Source organism: Perissodus microlepis, chromosome 7 (genome assembly GCF_051167445.1).
Source record: "Perissodus microlepis isolate ML-2025 ecotype Zambia chromosome 7, ASM5116744v1, whole genome shotgun sequence".
NCBI classification, from domain to species: Eukaryota; Metazoa; Chordata; class Actinopteri; order Cichliformes; family Cichlidae; genus Perissodus; species Perissodus microlepis.
Window position 1 is genome coordinate 26,864,321 of NC_140467.1, and position 19,147 is coordinate 26,883,467.

The 19,147-nt window shown below is 41.6% G+C and overlaps 1 protein-coding gene across 2 annotated transcripts; it reads left to right on the forward strand.

The window, feature by feature from the left end:
* Window positions 1-1,613: 1,613 nt before the first annotated feature.
* Window positions 1,614-17,815, forward strand: LOC146383228 (uncharacterized). 2 transcript variants are annotated; one of them, XM_084934469.1, is made up of 12 exons: window positions 1,614-1,747; window positions 2,153-2,294; window positions 2,890-3,014; window positions 7,995-8,161; window positions 8,256-8,379; window positions 8,792-8,979; window positions 10,611-10,755; window positions 13,799-13,935; window positions 14,030-14,153; window positions 14,841-15,031; window positions 16,500-16,647; window positions 17,412-17,815. In XM_084934469.1, the coding sequence occupies exons 3-12, from the start codon at window positions 2,933-2,935 to the stop codon at window positions 17,486-17,488; spliced, it is 1,383 nt and encodes a 460-aa protein (XP_084790595.1). In that variant the 5' UTR covers window positions 1,614-1,747; window positions 2,153-2,294; window positions 2,890-2,932; the 3' UTR covers window positions 17,489-17,815. The 2 variants fall into 2 exon arrangements, with proteins under 2 accessions (XP_084790595.1, XP_084790596.1); XM_084934470.1 differs by having other exon boundaries at window positions 1,632-1,777.
* The last annotated feature ends 1,332 nt before the right edge of the window (window positions 17,816-19,147 follow it).

Here is a 19,147-nt window from a genome sequence, read left to right on the forward strand (position 1 = left end):
AATGTGATGTGATGGCTTTCAGCTCCTGTCATGTTCTTGTATGAATCCGACTTCCTCTGGGTGGGCGGGGCTTCGGTAGAGTGACAGTGCTGAGCGTGGAGAAACATGAATCGTTCTGGGTCAGTTTGAAACCTTTTATTGACACTGGAATGAGTTCAGGAAGGGCAACAAAAAAATATAACCTCAACTTAAAACAGAGGCCATTGAATAAACTAGAACAAAGCAGAGCTGCAAACCTGAACCTCAGCTGCCCGACAGTTCAGGAGGAATCGTTATTGATCTAAGATGATGCCGTTCAAAATCACAAAGCAACAAAGCGTGACACGCAACAGCCGGCCATTTTTATTTATACAGAATGTTTAAAACAACAGAAGCATGTCATGCAGTGCCATTAAAATGTGTTTATGTTTATTCAGTATTCACATTTAAAGCTATACAGATTCATTCAAGTTGAAATGATTGGTGATACCGGTCCTGTATTTACTGTTTATACGATCATTCTCATGTAAGACCCTGCAATTCACCTTCAAACAGCTTAGAAAGGCCCTGGAGGGATCTGATTGGCTGCAGGGCAGCCAATAGGAAAGTGGAGCAAGCCCAGAGAGCAGGAGGAAAACAGCACAGCTCACATTCAGATAAAATACAGTAAAATATGTAACATAAGGTCAAATGCGGTGGTATTTTTACTTTTATTTAGTGCTCCTTCACACTCCCAAAGACATCTCTGGTATTAGGAGGGAGCAGACGCGGGATCAGGGTTTTCTGATCAAATGACAACAGCTCAGAGAAAACTGTGAAGCTGCTCCCAAATAGGAAATGACTCACAGAAATGTGGAGACCAGCAATCACAGACAGTCAGTGACGTTCAGCAAATTCAAGCACATACGAGATTAAAAAAAACAACAACTCTGCCAAAGCAAAGTGGGCGGGTCCCAAGAACTCAACTTCAGGGCGAACAATTCAAGCAACTACCAATGAGGGCACAGGATACTGGTAACTGACACATGCTAGTGTCTAAAAAACACACTAGAGGAAGCTTCGATGTGTACCTCCTGCTCCTGCTCAGCGTGTTCCCTCTGTGTTTACCTTGTCCACTCCTGGAATTTCCAGTATTCTCCGCTTCCTTTGGATTTTTGACTTTGTTTTGTCTGTTTCTGGATTTGTTCATGTGGATTTGACCTTTGTTGTGCTATATCTGCATTCGTGGCCCTTTGATGATACTAATCCTGCTCAAAAATGTAAAAGAATACCAGCAAAACATTTTAAAGTTACATTATTAGGTACTATTGAAGTACTGTGAATACTGTGAGTAATACTGCTTTAATATGATGTATTTTTAGTGTCATAGTTGCCCCCACCTGCTGTTATTGAGGGAGCAACTGTAACAGTCATAGGTTTTGCATTAAAATTAATTTACAGTTTTGTCCCTATTAGTGAAAACGCATAAAGTGCACTGTTATATAATGAGTGTATTTAATAGAGACCGCCTGGCAGATTGTGGTCACTGAGTAAACAGGGACAGAGTAAATATGACCTTGTGTAGGCGTTTCATCTCCGTGTTTCTCTTACAGTGAATGGACGACCCTCGTCCCGCCCTCAGGGGGCATCTGTAATCACACCACCAAGGTTTTAACCATAACTAGAGCCGCTGGTTCAGGCGTAGACGTGCTACGGGACACTTCTGTCGAGGTTGGTGCCTAAATCCCAGGACGAACTAACGTGTCAGTCCTCTCTGTTTCCACTGACGGTGAGTCATCTGCTGCATGAATGACTACAGGTACCACTGCTGTGACCTTTGACCCCACCAGTGCTCAGTCAGGCTGTTTGCTTTTGCTCTGCTCCATCATTTAACTAAAAATAAAATACTAAAGTTACATGAAAGTGAAAACACAGTGAAAGCTATAATAAATTTAACAACAAATAAAGAAATACACGGTGAGTCCAGCTTCTCTAAATCATGCCATAAATGCCATTAATGTATTTCTGTGTTGTGTTGATAATGTTATATATTCTTATATTCAATAAGGAATTAAACATATGTCACACAGAGGTGTGGCTTTCCGCTTTCATTAAACCAGGGTTATTATGTTCTAATATTTATTATTATTATTGTTATTATTTTATTTAGCTTCAAGTTTCCTTTTTATTTCAGCTCTGATGGAGTTTGTTTGATTGTCTGGTTATAATCACAGACAGTAAGTCTGTCAGATTTAAGACGTGCAGAACAACATAACAGTAACCCAAAGACTCCAGTGGAGATCCCAGCCACACAAACATCTGCACGAAGCCTCTCGGTAAGTTTACAGATGAAACACTGTACAATAAAAATAAAATAAATACAGTAAAAGCAAAGAGATCGGTTCATATCAGTGAGAGGTTAAACAAAAGGAGATGATTCAAAGGCCTCTGACCTTCAACAGCCAGCACACTCTGATCCTGTTAACAAACACAGATAGACTGAACAGCTGTTTGCACAGAGGGTGAGTGGAGCGCCCTCTGTTTTCAATGATGCTGCAGATGTGTTACAGTCACCTAAAGTCATCCTGTCTTCCTTCTCTCACTCCAACCGGTCGCAGCAGATGGCCGCCCCTCCCTGAGCCTGGTTCTGCTGGAGGTTTCTTCCTGTTAAAAGGGAGTTTTTCCTTCCCACTGTTGCCAAAGTGCTTGCTCATAGGGGGTCATATGATTGTTGGGTTTTTCTCTGTATCTATTATTATAGGATATACTGTACAATATAAACTGCCTTGAGGCGACTGCTGTTGTGATTTGGCGCTATATAAATAAAATTGAATTGAATTGAATTGAATTGAATTGAATTGAATTGAATTGAATTGAATTGAAGACTCAGTGACATAATGGTGGTTGAGTTTGGTTTTGTTGTTGCTGCAGAGTGCTCAGAGTGTGGACGTCCCTGTAAGTTGATGCTTAGGACATGATGCGTTTCTGGTCCCTGCTGCTGCTGGTTCACTTCTCTCTGGCTCAGTCTGGTCTGGACTCAGAGTGCACAGACACAGGTAAGAAGTGTCATGGGCGCTCTGTCTAAATGTGCTTTTGCTGACAAGCATTCTTCAAGAAAAACCATCCCAGTGTTTGCCACCTACCATCGTTCACTCCCAAACACAAACATAATGAGACAGGCAGGGCTGGACTGCGACAAAAAATCGGCCTGGGCGTTTTGACTAGAGACCAGCCCACCAGGTATTATAGGAAAAGCCATAAAGCCTTTGAATGAAAACAAACGCTGTTGTGACAGTGATGTACACTGTCTTGTTGGTATATGTATGATTTCTATACATTTTACATCAGATGAAAACTTTGGTTGTAAGATTCAGATAATTATTTAATAAAAGCGAGACATTTTAAATGAGAATAAGAAAGAAAAGTATTTCTTTGTGCCCCCCTCTCCCTGTTAATGCCCTACCTGGCCCCCAGGCAAAACTTTGCCAGACCCACCCCTGCACAGTTACCAGCCGTCAGCTACAAAGGATCCTGGTGTTATTTGTCTCTCAGAAACAGTTCATTACTTCCCTTCAACTCATTCTTGTCACCTAAAAGGTAAACCTGTTTCTCCATCACCTGTTCAGTTCTGATGAGTCAGTAAGGACGTCTCCTGGTTTCATCTTCATGTTTCCCTCTTCCCTCTTACCACATATCCAAACCGATATCATGACCAGCAGCTTTTACAGCTGTGGCTCCAGCTGATACTAGAAATTAATATTAAATAAATTCTAACAACAGCTAATCAACCTTAAACGTGCTGCTGTTGTTTAGCACGACATCCGCTGGTTTCCTGTTTCTGGCTCAAAGTGGGCAATAAACAAACAAGAGAGACGATCAGCTGATCATTGATCAGTTTCATGATTGAAGTAGCAACAGGAGAGGGAGGGACAGAGAATGAGAGAAGAAGAGGCAGCTGTGCAGCAAAGACAGAATAACTCCAGCCCAGCAAATGCCTGGTATGCCCAATGGCCAGTCCAGCTATGCAGTCAGCTGGTGGGTAACAGGCATCTCTGAAAACGTTAGAGCACTTTTGGAAATATGTGATGTGTTGATAAATTGAGCAGATATTAGAAGTTTACACAGCACCATTCTCGCACGAAAATATCTTAAAAGTTTATTTTGTGACCCAGAAAGAGTAATATTTCAAACTCCGCCACTTTGTGTTCCTCCGCCACTGCCTCGTTTGAGTTTTGGACGAAATGGATTCTGGGATATTGCATTTCGTCATTTCGAGCTGATTGGAGACGAAAACAGCCAATCAGATTTTTTTGCATCCAAGTCTGTGATTGGCTGGTTTTGTGGCACAAATATAACGTTGTACAGAAAGAGTTGAGCGGGCACGGGCAGAAATGTTGAGAGCGCAAGCAACACATTGCGAGCAAGCGCAACTGCAAAAACTGAGTGAGAGGGGCTGCTATTGTGTGTGTGTATGGATAATAGCAAACACTGAAATACATTTTTTGCACGCAGCAAAATGCAACACTTACACCTGCAATTCTTCTTACATGCGCTCAGAATAGTGGCACAAAAATAACGCCATGGCCCACCAGAACTGATTTGTCTCAGCCACTGGCCACGTGGCCGCCCCCCCAGGACTCATTCATTCTGGACTCTATAATATTGTTTTCTTCAAAAATAAATCTTTTGAATTAAGGATTAATCGTGGATTTACTAATGTCAGATAGAACTAAATGCTAATTAATGCTCAATTTCAAAACTCAGTATAGACCCTGGTCATGTGGAATCCTTACTGAGAAGGTAATCCGGTCTTTAAGTGATGACGTGACGAATCCTGCTTCTGGGTCTAAAGTAGTCTGCGTTTAATGTGGCTTTTGTGTTGTTAACATGTTTAATGTTTTGTATTTTCTTCTATTTAATCTCAAAAAGCTCCTAAAAACAGTCAGTGATCACCAGAGGTGGGTCGAGTATCCAAAAATTGTACTCAAGTAAGAGTAGCATTACTTTAAAATATTATTACTCAAGTAAAAGTGAAAAGTAGTTGTCAAAAAAGTTACTCAAGTAAGAGTAAAAAAGTACTTGGTGAAAAGACTAATCAAGTAGTGAGTAACTGTTTGAAATGTCCGATTTATTTTATAAATAAATGCTATCAGACAAACAAAAATAAATAAATATACAAATTTTAGTATTTTCAAAAGGAATGTATGTAAAAACATCAACAAATTAAGGCACAACAACAGTTTTTTACAACATAAAGCTATTTTCACCAATACCTATGGTAAATGATTTAAATAATTAAACAGTGCAAACCATTTCCAGTGACAAGATATGCTGTAAACTTTATATTCATTTTTGCTCCAAATGGCACAGCAGCCTCAGAGAAAACATTAGAACGAGGCATCTTCAACATATGTACATACAAGGCAGCTCAGTTTACCATAAATTGTATGGGTGTGCATCTATTTCTGCATATTTAGCAAAAATGTGCCATTTCTTCACTCAGTGAGGTGATGGTTAAGCTTCAGCAGCAGTTTGCTCTCAAGGTTTTTTCTGTGAAGCTGTAACTGTTTAACAGTGAACAGGAGTCCTGCATGACAAAGAAGTCCTTCACAAGCTCCAGATGCAAAAAGAGCTGTATTGACTTTGATTGAAAGCTTCTTGATGTGGGGAAAGCCATGCAATAAATCCACACCTCCAGTGAATGGACATGAAAGGTACCTCTCCAGCTCCCCTGCTTCTGGTTTTCCCAACCCCATGGATCCATCATATTGTACGAACGTGATAATTATGTATATTGTAATAACGTGATATTATATCGTTCAAACGTGAAAAGTATATTGTTAGAACAATATACTTTTCACGCTATATCACGTTATAACGTGATATAGCTCTATACATAACTATATATACATATATACATACATATAAATATACATAACTGTTTTTGGGGCAAATAAAATGCAAGTAGGGATTAAAACTGCAGAATTAATGAATGCTGGAAATGCTAGCGCTTGATATAGTGTTTTGATTTTGCTGCCACTGGTACCCACAATGCAATGCGTGAAAGTCACTTGGTCTGTCGATCTCTATTCTTCCCATTCTTTGCTCAGACGAGCTGTCTGGCAGAAACTGAGGAAGTCTTTTGCTTTCTTGGCCATGCAGCTCTTTTCAGCAAACTACCACTTTCCCTAACAGCCGCATTAGGGGTGGGCGATATAAACGGTATTCGGTAGAAACGATATGAATTTGGCCAACGGTAGAGATTTTGACTATTCTGCTCTACCGCAATAGCGCATGTTGATGGTGTCATCAAGCTGCGCCTGTTATGGTCAAAGCATCACAGCGGTTGCAAGCAATATCATCTGCAAATTATGCCAGGCGACAGTAATAGCGAAGAGATGAAGCACGTTTTGGAATATGAGTAAAGCCAAAAACTGCGCTTCCTCCACAACCGTACTTTTGATTCATTAATGTTGAATTCTCTCACAGCTGCTCTATTCCTATGTTGCTGCAGTATATTAATGACTAACCTCGTATTGTGGATGGATTATCTCAGTTGTTCTCCTGACTGACGTTTGGTCTTTTTACAGCATCCTGCCATGCGATTGCATTTGTCCCTAACCATTGGGAACCCCCACTTTTATCGAGTGGGAAAAAGTTAGCTTCACTGTGTTTATGTTATGCTAACATAGCTGTATCGCTAGCGATCACGTAGCACATCATTATATACCAGCTAGTCCAACTTCAGTAACCCTAAAAAAGTCACTGCTGTTTAGTTTTCTGTCTTCATTTATGTCGGGAGTGAAAGCAGAGCTGTGTGTTTAAATTTTTTCAAAAATCTCTCAGTCAGAACATGCTATATCATGTTTAAGTGGAAACTAGCGAGCTAACTTCCTGCTAACTTCTAACTCCGTTAAATTTAATAAATTCTGTTTTCATGGATGCCTGGAAGTTAAACTTAATTGTTACACCTGGTAAAGCATCAACGCTGATCATTTTATCAAAGATGAAAGAATTTAGACAGTTTTTAACTCTCAGTGATGCCACAGTGTTCGTTTGACTTTGGGACCTGAAGTGGATAGTTTTGGACCCAGATTACTCCGTGAGGCTCCTGACTATGGTAGCCATAATGCTCAGACAATCCATCAAGTGGTGCGGCTTCGTAGCTTACCAAAGTGGTACTAAAACATTTTTGACAGATTTTTAAGTGACATGTACCACATAAAATCGGTTCGAGGTCAGTAAGCACAACCAGAATTCATACAGGCGCAACGGATTATAAGATGCACTGTTGATTTTTGAGAAAATTAAAGGATTTTAAGTGCGCCTAATAGTGCGGAAAATACAGTATACAGAAGAAAAGAAGATATTGCTAAACATATTGTTACCGCACATGCTTCAAGTTATACCGCAATATGGATTTTAGGTCAGTTTGCCCAGCCCTAAGCCCCATCCACATGCACCTTCACTCTTTGGTTTAGTCTAGTTTTGAAAGATTATGCCAACTCTTATAACTAACTTTGTGTGAAACAAATGTTATTAAATGACCAACTTACCAGGTCCCAGATACAATAAAAAGAACTGAGGAGGCAAACAGATGTTCTGTGGTTATTTGTTTATTGCTTGACTTGAGGCAGTGCTTGGGGATCAGGAAAGGGCTCCGAAGCTTGACTGAATGTCAAAAATGGGAAAGCCTCCAAAGATAAATGTTCAGATACAGCTCTTGTTGATTCTTTGACTGTCCTGTCTCTTGTCCCAGAACTGGGACCTGGGCTGGCACACTACTGGAAAGGCCTGATGTTTAATTGGTATTGGCTCGAAAGCTCTGACTTATCCAATAGCAATACATCTTTCAACATTTTTCAGTGTCAGTAAATTTATTTATCTTCAAACACTTCAAACATTTATCACCATAAAATGTTTGAATTGAACAAGGTGGACACTGGGAATGTCTCAGTAATAATGGAAGGTGTTTAGTGGCAAAGAGTTCTTCACTGTAAACTGATGAGGTTTACCTCGTGGTGTCTCCTCACCAGGGATGGCTCCACAGTGGGTACAGCCAGAAATGAAGAAGCTCTATGCTGCGGTTGTCTCCAACACGATAAAAATGCAATGCAAAGCAACAGGACACCCGGTTCCCGCAATACAATGGTACAAGAACGGGAAACTGTTCAGGAGGGATCACAGAATCGGAGGCTTTCAGGTGTGTTTCTGGCTGTAAAGTGGAAATTTTAGAGGCACAACCAGATTTTAAGCTTTACTTTATTTTCTGTCTTTACCTGTGCTCAATCTTTCAGATCAGAGAACACACGGGGACTCTAATAATGACGTCATTGGTTCCCTCAGATAAAGGGAACTACACCTGTTTGGTGGAGAATAAATATGGGCGCCTCCAACACACCTACCAGCTGAATGTACTTGGTAAGAGAGATTATCTGGCACACAGGGTCGTAATGTTAGTTTAACATAAAATGACAGAAAGGTCTCGGTCCAAACCAGTCTTGTTATTTTTCTTCAGTGTCCTTCCATGAATGGGTAACAGTATTCATGTCACCCATGACATGAATACTGTTACCCATTCATACTGATTGTGAATGGTACTGTGACCGATAGAACCAGAACACTCAAAAGTTCATTATTAACATTTTGCTCACAAACTGTTTCACTGCTAAATGTAAAAAGCCATTCTGGTTCGTGGATGACTACAGTTAGAAAATCAATCCGCAGGTACGTCCTCCAGGTGTTACTGGTGACATGCTGTTCTCCTCTCTGTGGATATCTAACTCATTCGTAAAGATTACCCCTGTCTTCATCTCCAACCCACCTGTTTCAGAGCGTCCTAGCAGGCCCATCCTGCAGAAAGGGCTGCCGGCCAACCAGACGGCAGCTGTTGGCAGCGACGTGGAGTTTGTGTGCCGCGTTTTCAGCGACATACAACCTCACATGCAGTGGCTCAAACACATCATCATCAACGGCAGCAGTGTGGGACCGGACGGGCTGCCCTATGTTCGTGTTCTTAAAGTACGTACCAACACCACCAAATTCAGCTTCAGACCAGTTTTAGTAATTTTCTTTTGTTAGCTTTATTTTGCTGTGTGACACTCTTTACATCTATAATGAAGGAGGATAAATCTGATCTCCGTCAGAGCCCTTAGAATATGTTTCGTGAAATAAGCAGATCTTGGCTTAATTGGCTAAGTGATGAGGGTGAATTTGGTAGTACACACCTCTCCAATTAGAAGGAATACACTTTGTATCCCGGTGGTTTTCCCAGTGCTGGGAATGAGAGATATATTGCGTGTGCATGTCATAATAAAGCTGCTGTGGCAGAATATACATCAGAAGTCCCCAAAATTTGCAATTTGTCTTCAAATCTTTGTTTTTCCTACATGAATAGATGATCCCAGTAGTCTTGGCTCGAGACAGGTGAAAACCCCCCACAACACTTCTGTCCTGCAGTAATACCAACTGTCCACTATTAGCTGGCATGATGGAGTAACGAGTCAGTCATGTGACCAAAAACTATCAATCAGATGTGCAAATATCTGTGCAGTTATGAACAAAAAACAATAAACAAACATAAAACCAAACAAATATGAAAATATATCATTATGAATATGAGCAGCTTAAAAACAGAAGAAAACCCTGAGATACATTTCAAAGAAATACACTTAAATTTGTTAAACATCATGACATAATACAAAGGCGCTTGGCACCCACTGCCTAGTTTTAGTCCACAGCATTCTTAAAACCGCCTGCTCCTGTAAGGAGCTGCATTGGGATCCCTTTCCCAGCACAAGACTAATCCAGGAGGTTGGTCTAACAGAGGAGGTTGCTAAGATAGTGTGAGATGAAGGCACATAATCTGCTGCTCCCAAAGGAACAGATCAAGAAAAAAGAAGACTTTCACTCAGGTGTGTCAACCTCTCATAATTTCCAGCCTCTGAAAACTAAAGTTGGGGTTTTTTAAAAGACATTTGCAATAACAACATATGGGAACATCACTTTTTGAATCATTGTTCTAACAGCTTACTGCCATTCAGGAAGCAATGTCCTGCTGGGAAAGCTGTTGAATTATGGATGAAAGCTGAGTTAGCTGACTAGACCTCCGATTCATCAGTCCAGTCTCAGCAACAGGAAATCTAACTGAACTGGAAATAAAGATGAACCAAATCTTTATGCTTCAATTTATGATTTTGTGTTTTTAAATCCTTATATTTTCTCAGATTTGTGACAGGTATAAAGTACACCCACACACAGTGTGACACATTAACAGGTGTTTTATTTCCAGCTGTTTCTGACACGCTTGCATGGCTTTAAAGCTGCCTCCTCCGGCTTTCAAACCGCACAGCTCAGACAGGTGATGAAGAGCAGCTGTGTGGGTAAGCCTCCCCTGACACCACACTCTGAACCCACTTCTCCACCCCCCCTGAAATCACTCTGATTTTCAGAGTGATCTTAGTCTCCTGCACTAGACTGTTGAAGTGGTAAAATTAAAGTTTGCATCCATGAACTGAATTAACTGACTTTGTGAGAGATTTAAGTTTGACTTTTGAGTTTCAGTTTGCTGATGGTGAGAAATTTAACTCAGCTCTGACCTTTGAGGGACACTGATGAAGGATGACACAGATTTTTGTGTGTTTCTCTCTCAGGCTGCTGGTTTGAACACCACAGACGAAGAATTTGAGGTGTTGACTCTGAGGAACATAACCCTGGACGATGCTGGAGAGTACACCTGTCTGGCTGGAAACTCTGTTGGGTTTGACTACAGATCTGCATGGCTCACTGTCTATGACGGTACATGAAGATCTGTACAGGATAGAATACAGAGATATGATCTCAGATCTCTCCTTCTCTGTTAATATTAATATATTGAATAAATATTTGTTCTATGATTCAATGAAAGTATTGAATGAGGGACACAAAATGTTTAGAAGTTGTCAGATGACAAGCAAAGAATCTAAACTGGTAGTTAACCAGTTAATGTTAGTTAATGGGACCACTGTTCGGGTTTGCTCTGGCTTACATGGGTTTTTGGAGACAAGGTCAGTTAGTTCATAAACAGTAAAAACATTGAGTGTCACGGCTGGGGCAGCAGTCGTGTGGTGTTACGAGAAAAGGACCCAAAATGCAGGTACTGGCTGGGGTGCGAGTGAGTGTTTATTTAAAGTGATGGCGAAGTACAAATACAGGAAATAAGGAACAGGGAGCTACTAAAACCTAGACTGGAAAAAACTAATAAATAAACCTGAAAACATAAGGACACGGGACGATACATGGAGATGACACGGAGGAAGCAAGGCAGAGAGACGTGGAGAAACACTGAATAACAGAGACGAACTGACAAGGAACACAGGCAGGCACACACTATAAATACACACAAGGTAATGCGGGAATGACACACCAGAGGGGAACACAGCTGAACCTAATTAGACACGAAGAGACACAGACCTTCAAAGTAAAACAGGAAATTTACAAGCTGTTCTACAACACTAACTTAGGGGCACGAACAGAGCACAGAAGGGAGAACATTAAAACACTAAACACAAGAACCAAACCCTAAGAACTAATACAAAATAAGAATTAACACAAAATCAGAAGAAACTAGAAAATAATAATAAACTCAAAACGCTGGGTCACCGGCCCAGGACCATGCCATACAGTCTGATAAGGTGTGTCACCCTATTTCATAGAAATATATGCATTTCCCTGTTAACCTCTCAACATCCACCAAGTAATTCGCAAACCACCTAAGTTTATGGGTAGGGGTGGAGTTTGTCAAACGCAAAATCTGGAACAGGCCAGAGTTAACTCAAACCCCACCTTTTAATAAGGCTGTTGAAACAGAATGTTGCACAATACAAAATCCACAAAGCAATGTGCAGAACAGGATTCAGAGTTTACAGGGAGGAACTAGGATAGCTTAACAGAAGCTGAGGCAAAGACTGAGGGCCGAGGACCACTCTGAGTATACAGCAGGGCAACTGGGAGAAGTGAAAACACCTGGGGAACAAGAACAGCCCTAAACGTTACCAAACCCAGCAAGGAGAAGAGCCGGGAACCATGGCGCAAATGGGAAAACCTATCAGAATTACCACTGTACCAAATGTAACACCTCAGGTTTTTAAGAGTTGTTAGCTCCAAGTGAACCCGGTGCATTTATTTACAGTGAAAAATGTAAAACACAGTTCAAGCCAGTCAGGGCAGCTGGAAGGTCTTATACACCTCCCTGCACTTAATCATTACTTTGTGGAGGCATGTAAGGATGACATGAGAGCTCATCACATTTTATATCAACTTTAATCTCAGCTTCACTCAACCCCAGTGACTTCACAAGGCGGCAAAACATCTCCTAGAATCCAAAACATCACTCCTCCCTCTTCCCTTCTCGCTGGGTATGAGTGGAATCCCCTGGTGGTTTGCCACAACTTATTATTAATCTCTGTCTCTCTTCCACAGCATATTTTTAGTTCTGTCTTCCTTCTCTCACCCCAACCGGTCGTAGCAGATGGCCGCCCCTCCCTGAGCCTGGTTCTGCTGGAGGTTTCTTCCTGTTAAAAGGGAGTTTTTCCTTCCCCTTATCACCAAGTGCTTGCTCACAGGAGGTCAGTTGATGGTTGAGGTTTTTCTGTATTATTGTACGGCCTTTACCTTACAATATAAAGCACCTTGAGGAGGGAGGGGTCTGCAAAATGCCGGATGGCTCTTGGGCGCCTAGGACCCTGTTCTCGACCTGGAAGATGGTTTCTTTGGGGTGCAAATTTGTGCTCCTTAAGCATGTTGTGTGTCACAGAAGGCAGTTTTTTATGATCCTCAAAGACGGCTAGAGCACCTGGCTGGCAACCGCTCAACCCTGCAGAGCCAGCTGGGGCCACGGGAGCCCTGTGTTGCTGAGGTGGACCCCAATGCCGAGGCGCAAGTTGAAAATTGCCACCTTATGAGCAGTGAGAGGTCTGATGTAAATGACAATCTGCGGAGCACTGACATCATAGAGACTCATATGAATAATGACCAGTCTGCAGGTGTTTTTGACATAAATCAAAAAAATCAAACAACTTTTGAGTTTGTGTGTGAGGATCTTTGTGAAGATGACAATGTGTTTGAAAATGTTAAAGCCTGAAGAAAGTGTGGAGGATTATGTGGCAGTGCTTTATCAAAGGTGCCCAATTCAGCAGGGTTTTATTAATTTCAATTAAATTCTATTTTATTTAAGAAGTGCCAAATCACAACAGCAGTCACCTCAAGGTGCTTTATATTGTAGGGTAAGACCTGTAATAATACAGAGAAACCCCCAAAATCAGACAACTTTCTTTGAGCAAGTGCTTGGTGACAAGGGGAAGAAAAACTCCCTCTTAAATGGAAGAAAGTTCCAGAAGAACCAGGGTCAGGGAGGGGCAGCTATCTGCCGTGACAAAGACACACTGTGGAAGAGAGCCAGAGATCAAAATTAAAATTAGATTAATACAAAAGCATTTGAAGTGAGCAAGGTCTCCACTGGTCTCTAGCACTACCTTTATATTGGATGATATATAATCTGGATTTGTTTTAACCAAGTATGATAGACTTGTTGATCATATTATCATGGGAAAATGCATGGATTTCTCTTTTATGTGCAAAGGTTCAGCCTGTGCACATTCATGAGCACCTTTTTTAAAATGACGCTCTTTAATTGTGAAATCCTCTGAATAATACTTAAAGAAAAGTGGACAACCTGGGGAATGTTGCACAGGCAGTGAGAAGCTGCATGCTAACCCTCAAGCTGATCCTCTTAGTTTCAGTCTTTGTGTTGGAAAGATGCATACGCAGTATTAATCATGATGTTTTCCTTATGTTGTCTCAGATTCACTGCCACCACAGTGGGTGAGGCCGGACAAGAGACACATCTACAGAGTTCCTGTCGGGAAGACGGTGAAGTTTCACTGCCAAGCGACAGGAAAGCCGCTTCCTGCCCTGCGATGGTACAAGAACGGAAAAGAGGTCAGGATGGACCAACGAGTCAAAGGCCTCTAGAAACAACTTCAGCTTGTAAAGCTTTACTTCACCCTTTCTGTATCTTTCTTTAATCTTGCAGATCAGAGACCACACATGGACTCTAATAAAGGAGTCAGTGGCTCCCTCTGATGAAGGGAACTACACCTGTGTGGTGCAGAATCGACACGGGACCCTCCAACACACCTATCAGCTGAATGTAATTGGTAAGATTATCTGCAGCATGTATACACGGCATACAGCATGCTTTATTGCAAAAACCAGATGGTTCCAGTACTTTGGACTGTGTGTGTCGACCATAACTCTGACCTTCGGTGGGTGTGTCCGAACTTTTCACTGGTCCTGTACAACCGCCCACACCATCAAGGAGGTTGCATGACTGATGGAGGCGGTTTGGCCTTAACAAGTAAAAATAAAATTACAGCACTTTGAGAAGTATAAGAGTGGAAATGCTGGAGTGAATAAAGTGCTGATTTGCTGTAGAGGTGTCCCAAGGGTATTCTTTGTTTAAACCGCATTAAAGCTCACTGAACAAAGTCAACAACAACATATCAAATACACCTAACATTAAAATGTGACCATGTGAAAGAAACACAGAACTCCCTCCAAATCTGAGATTGCAAATATAACCACATAAAAAGTCAATATCACTAAACTATGGCACAGTGAGCTTTAGTAATAACATTAATGCATTTTCTAAGTACTTACTAAGTGGACAAACATAACGTCAGTAAACTACAAAACGTACAGAGTTTCATAAAGACTTTATCCAGACTAAACATCCTCATGTTGCAGGCAAACAGAATGGCTATCTGTCTCCTCCTGCTCTCTGTGGACATTAGTCGTTTGTATGATCTTGCATCATGCTAACCTTAAACCTTGTTTTGTTACAGAGCGTTCTCCTCAAAAGCCAGACCTGCATGCTGGGCTGCAGGGTAACCAGATCGCTGTTGTTGGTAGTGATGTGGAGTTTGTGTGCGCAGTGATCGGTGACCCACAGCCTTACATACGGTGGTTCAAACACATCGTGATCAATGGCAGCAAAGAAGACATAGACATATTTCCTTTTGTTCGTCCTCCCAAAGTACGTACACCACAATCAGGCAGCACTACAGGCTTATGTTAGTATTATTTTATGTCTCCAAAGTGTTTTGAAGCTAGATTAATGTTATTCTGGTCCATGGTGGGGTAAGGGTTAACGTCATCAAACCGTGATCTTTTCCTAAACACAAGCTCGTAGTTTTTGTGCATGAGTGTAACAGGCAGAAAAAATGAATGGGAACTGCAGCTCCAGCTCCAAAGATGCACATTCTCTGTCATCACATCTGCAACCACTTGAGTGAAGACTGGAGCTGAGCTGTCATCTGCTTTGTGGCTAGGGAGGGTACCGGGCAGGCCTGACACATTCAAACATATAAAAAAAATACCATTTATAGGCAACAGTCAGGAAGATCGACAGCTGCAACCTCCAGAATTAGAATGGTATTTTGAGGATGGGACACTGAGCCCAAATGGGACAATTTCTATTAAATTGTCCCATTTGGGCTTAAACCTCTCTATTAAAGAGGTGTCTTATTGGAGCTGCAACATCAACCCTCAAACCACCTGATGGACACCAGAGATGCAGTAGAAGGAGTCCTATCAAATTTTAGTTAGCTTGCGAGCCTCGGGAGGCAGCTGACATGTATGGGAGGGTAGAGTATAACTTTGGGTGTCACTAAAACAAAAACTCACATGTTGGTGAAGCCATGAAGCAGGACATTTAGTCGCTCTCAAACCATCCAAAGATCAGCTGCTGACCTTAAATGGGGTCACCTTCCTCCACCTTTTCTGTAGAGGAAGGTGAGGGGACAAGGGTGACAAATCACCTATTAGCAGTCAGATGCTATGCTGGTGTACTGGCAAAGACTCCACCTGTTTGCTCAAATTCAGATTCATCAGGAAGGCAGGGATGAGAATCAGCACCTCCAAATTTGACGCAACAGTTTTTATCCAGAAGATGTTGGATTGCCCACTCTGGTTAGTTTCCTTCCAAACCCGAGTAAAGTGAAGTAGGGCATTCGTAGAGAGCTTGGTGGATTGTCTGCTGTGCTGGGTGAAGGTAAAGCCGTCGATTTACTTGTTAATCTATATATTTACCATGATCTGTGATGATGAGCTGTGGCCTTGGACCAAAGGCATAAGAGTGCAGACAAATGTGGTGGAAAAGAACTCCCTCTGAAGGATGTCTCGGCTCAGGAGGGTTCCAGAGACGATGGATGGGCAGAAGTTAAGACTTGTATAATGTGTTACAGTTTACTGCGCTCTTACCTGCATATCACCACGATATGCCACTAAACCATGGGATTACTTTTCCTTTCCCACACATGGACCGAGTCTAGTCCTGTACTAAAAGAAAAGTAAACTAACTGGCGTAAACTGGCCTTTAGTGTCACACTCTTAAAGTTCTCTCAGACTCCTGACCCAGTGTTTAGAGCTGTATCGACCAGCTTTGATTGGAACTTTTTGAGTGAAACATGTTTGGGTGATATCCATGTCCCTCTCCCTCACAGGATGAGGATCTGAATATGATGGATTATGAGGCAGAATCGCTGCTGACTCTGAGAAACGTAACTCTGGCTGATGCTGGAGAGTACACCTGCCTGGCAAGCAACTCTGAAGGAGTCTCTCGTCACACTGTATGGCTCATAGTGATCGATGGTATGTGACCTCATCTCTCTCTGTTCACCTGTTCATGCCCACCTGGTGTCTGGTGAGCTGCTTCTGGGTAGGATTATGGTTAGGGTTTCATGTTAACCACATGCTGGTTACCTCCCAAATCAAGTCATTTTGATGCTGTAGTTCGTCTATTATAAAATAAACAGGCAGACAGGAAGCTAACCCTGGAGATGTTAAATGCTTATTATTTGTGTTGTAATTTGGTAATGGCGTAAAACAAAGGCCTAATTTTTAGAAAATACAAGATATTAAATAAGGACTGTTAGTTTATTATGAGTTAATTTTACAGAGTACCCAAACTAATTACCAATTAGAAAGAAATAACCAATCATTGGTAGCTACATCACATCAACATTGCTAATGGATGCCTGTATAATAGAGGGTGTGCAACGATTATTTCCCAGAGGGCGATTCTGTTTACCTGATGTTTGGATTGGGGTGGGATCAGTCCTGACTCTAAACACTGATCTGTGGGCCGACCTGTTCAGTGTTTAGCAAACACTGCGTTAGGGATAAGGGAAAAGCACTGCTGACGCTTTCCCCTATGGTTTCACGATGGTTGGGAACCTTTTGTTACATTTTAATGGAGGTGGTAATTCCCCCCAAAATGGCATTTCTCTTTACCGAGCTTATCATACCTTACACAGAGAGCGCCATCTCTCAGAGGAGGGAGCCCTCAGCTGTGAGATTTCTGTGAAGTGAGCAGATCTGGTTTTAAATGCTTTTCACCTCGCTTCACTCTGCAGAAGCATCGCTGCGGCTCTTCCAGAGGTCTTCTCCAGTCCACTGCTCTTCAGCCCACACATGTCAGCACTGGACCTAGTTTATGTCAGTGGTCCTCTCAAGTTCTGTTAAAAAGTCTGTTGATTATCTTCAGTTCTGGTGGTGGATGTTCAGAGTTTCAGATAATAATCTCAGCACAGTCATCCATGTGAACCCAAAGTTCAGACAGTTGCAGTCATTGCTGCAGACTTTTTTCAGACTTCACCTGAGCGTTGGAGCCTCCTGCTGTGTAGCTGGTGGTGGATGGATGGAGGTTTGTGCTTCGCTGATCTGGATTCTATAGCTCTTCTCTGACTACATTTGACCTCTTTCACATTGGCTCCTTTATGTGTAATGACATGTGTTATAAGAATAAATCTTTCATTTGATACTTTGTTTACTGTGCATCGTGTTTTTTTAAAATCACCCTCACAGATTACCAAAGGAAACTCATAAACACTGAATGATCCTCTCATTGATTACCACTTTACTGACAGCATTTATACCAGTAATCAATAATCAATAATTACCTAATAACCCACATTCATCCAAAGTCTCATTCTCAGGACTCTTTAAAATGTAAAGAGAACATTAGAGATCTGATATCGATCTGCAGCAGATCCTACCGATAGGTAGCTAAAGAACAGCACATTCATCGACTTCTGATCACAGATATTATTGATTATTGGAGGAAACTGCTTCACTGATCACAGCAGTGATTGATTCCCTGCTGCTTCTGTTGGACTTCTTAGACAAGCATGACTGTATGTGTGCTCGTTCCTGTGGGGAGGCAGGTCCTTTGATTCTGTGGTGTTTTTGTGGTTGTTTACGTGAAGTTTATAATTTAGCTCAGCGGTCCCCAACCCCCGGGCCTCAGACCGGTACCGGTCCGTGAGTCGTTTGGTACCGGGCCGCGAGAGTTGAGGCTCAGGTGTGAAATGTATGGTTTTCAGGGTTTTTATCGGTTTTCAGCGTTATTTTGTTATCGTTTTGATCGTTAACTTGGTTTTCCTTGGTCTTTTCACGTGTGTTATGAATAAATTTTCTTTTTTTCGGTACCGGTACTAGTTTTATTTTGTTGTATTTATCCGCGACACCTTAAAGGCCGGTCCGTGAAAATATTGTCGGGCATAAACCGGTCCGTGGCGCAAAAAAGGTTGGAGACCGCTGATTTAGCTCATATGTTACATTTAACATCTGCAAGGAAACACAAGCTGTGAAGCCAATAAAATCCCCAAAATGTCATGCTAAATACTTATTTTGTCAAATCTTATAGTGAGAAATACTTCTCTCAATAGGTTATATTGAGGTTACATTGACACCTTCTGGTTTAAATTGGTATTACAGCAGTGTCCAGCCTAATTTATGTTGTGTCTGCAGTTGTTTCTTCATTAATTTCCTTAGGGATTATTACAGTATTCTGATTCTGATGAATTAAGAGCTTATTGTAAGGACCTTTAAACAACATGATCACTTCACTACTTCTAATAAATAACTGAGCTTGTTTACATGAACAACCTGGTTTCATGTTATAAATTCAATAAAATGGTAATATGGATTTGGATTATCAATCACTTTTTTATTTTGTTTTTGATCGAAGTCCCCTTTTTGGGAGTGCTTGGGCCTTTCAGGGCTGAGGTATCAGTTCAGTGTGGGGCTTTACTCTGGTGATCATTCATCAATAGCGGTCCTTCTACAGCGTGAACAGTGTGGTCATGTC

Bases quoted from the DNA above. Each gene is read 5' to 3' on its own strand.
- LOC146383228 (XM_084934469.1), top strand. From the start codon at position 2,933: ATGATGCGTTTCTGGTCCCTGCTGCTGCTGGTTCACTTCTCTCTGGCT. The intron at 10,756-13,798 runs GTACATGAAGAT...ATGTTGTCTCAG, and splicing joins ATGGCTCACTGTCTATGACG to ATTCACTGCCACCACAGTGG. The intron at 13,936-14,029 runs GTCAGGATGGAC...TTAATCTTGCAG, and splicing joins GGTACAAGAACGGAAAAGAG to ATCAGAGACCACACATGGAC.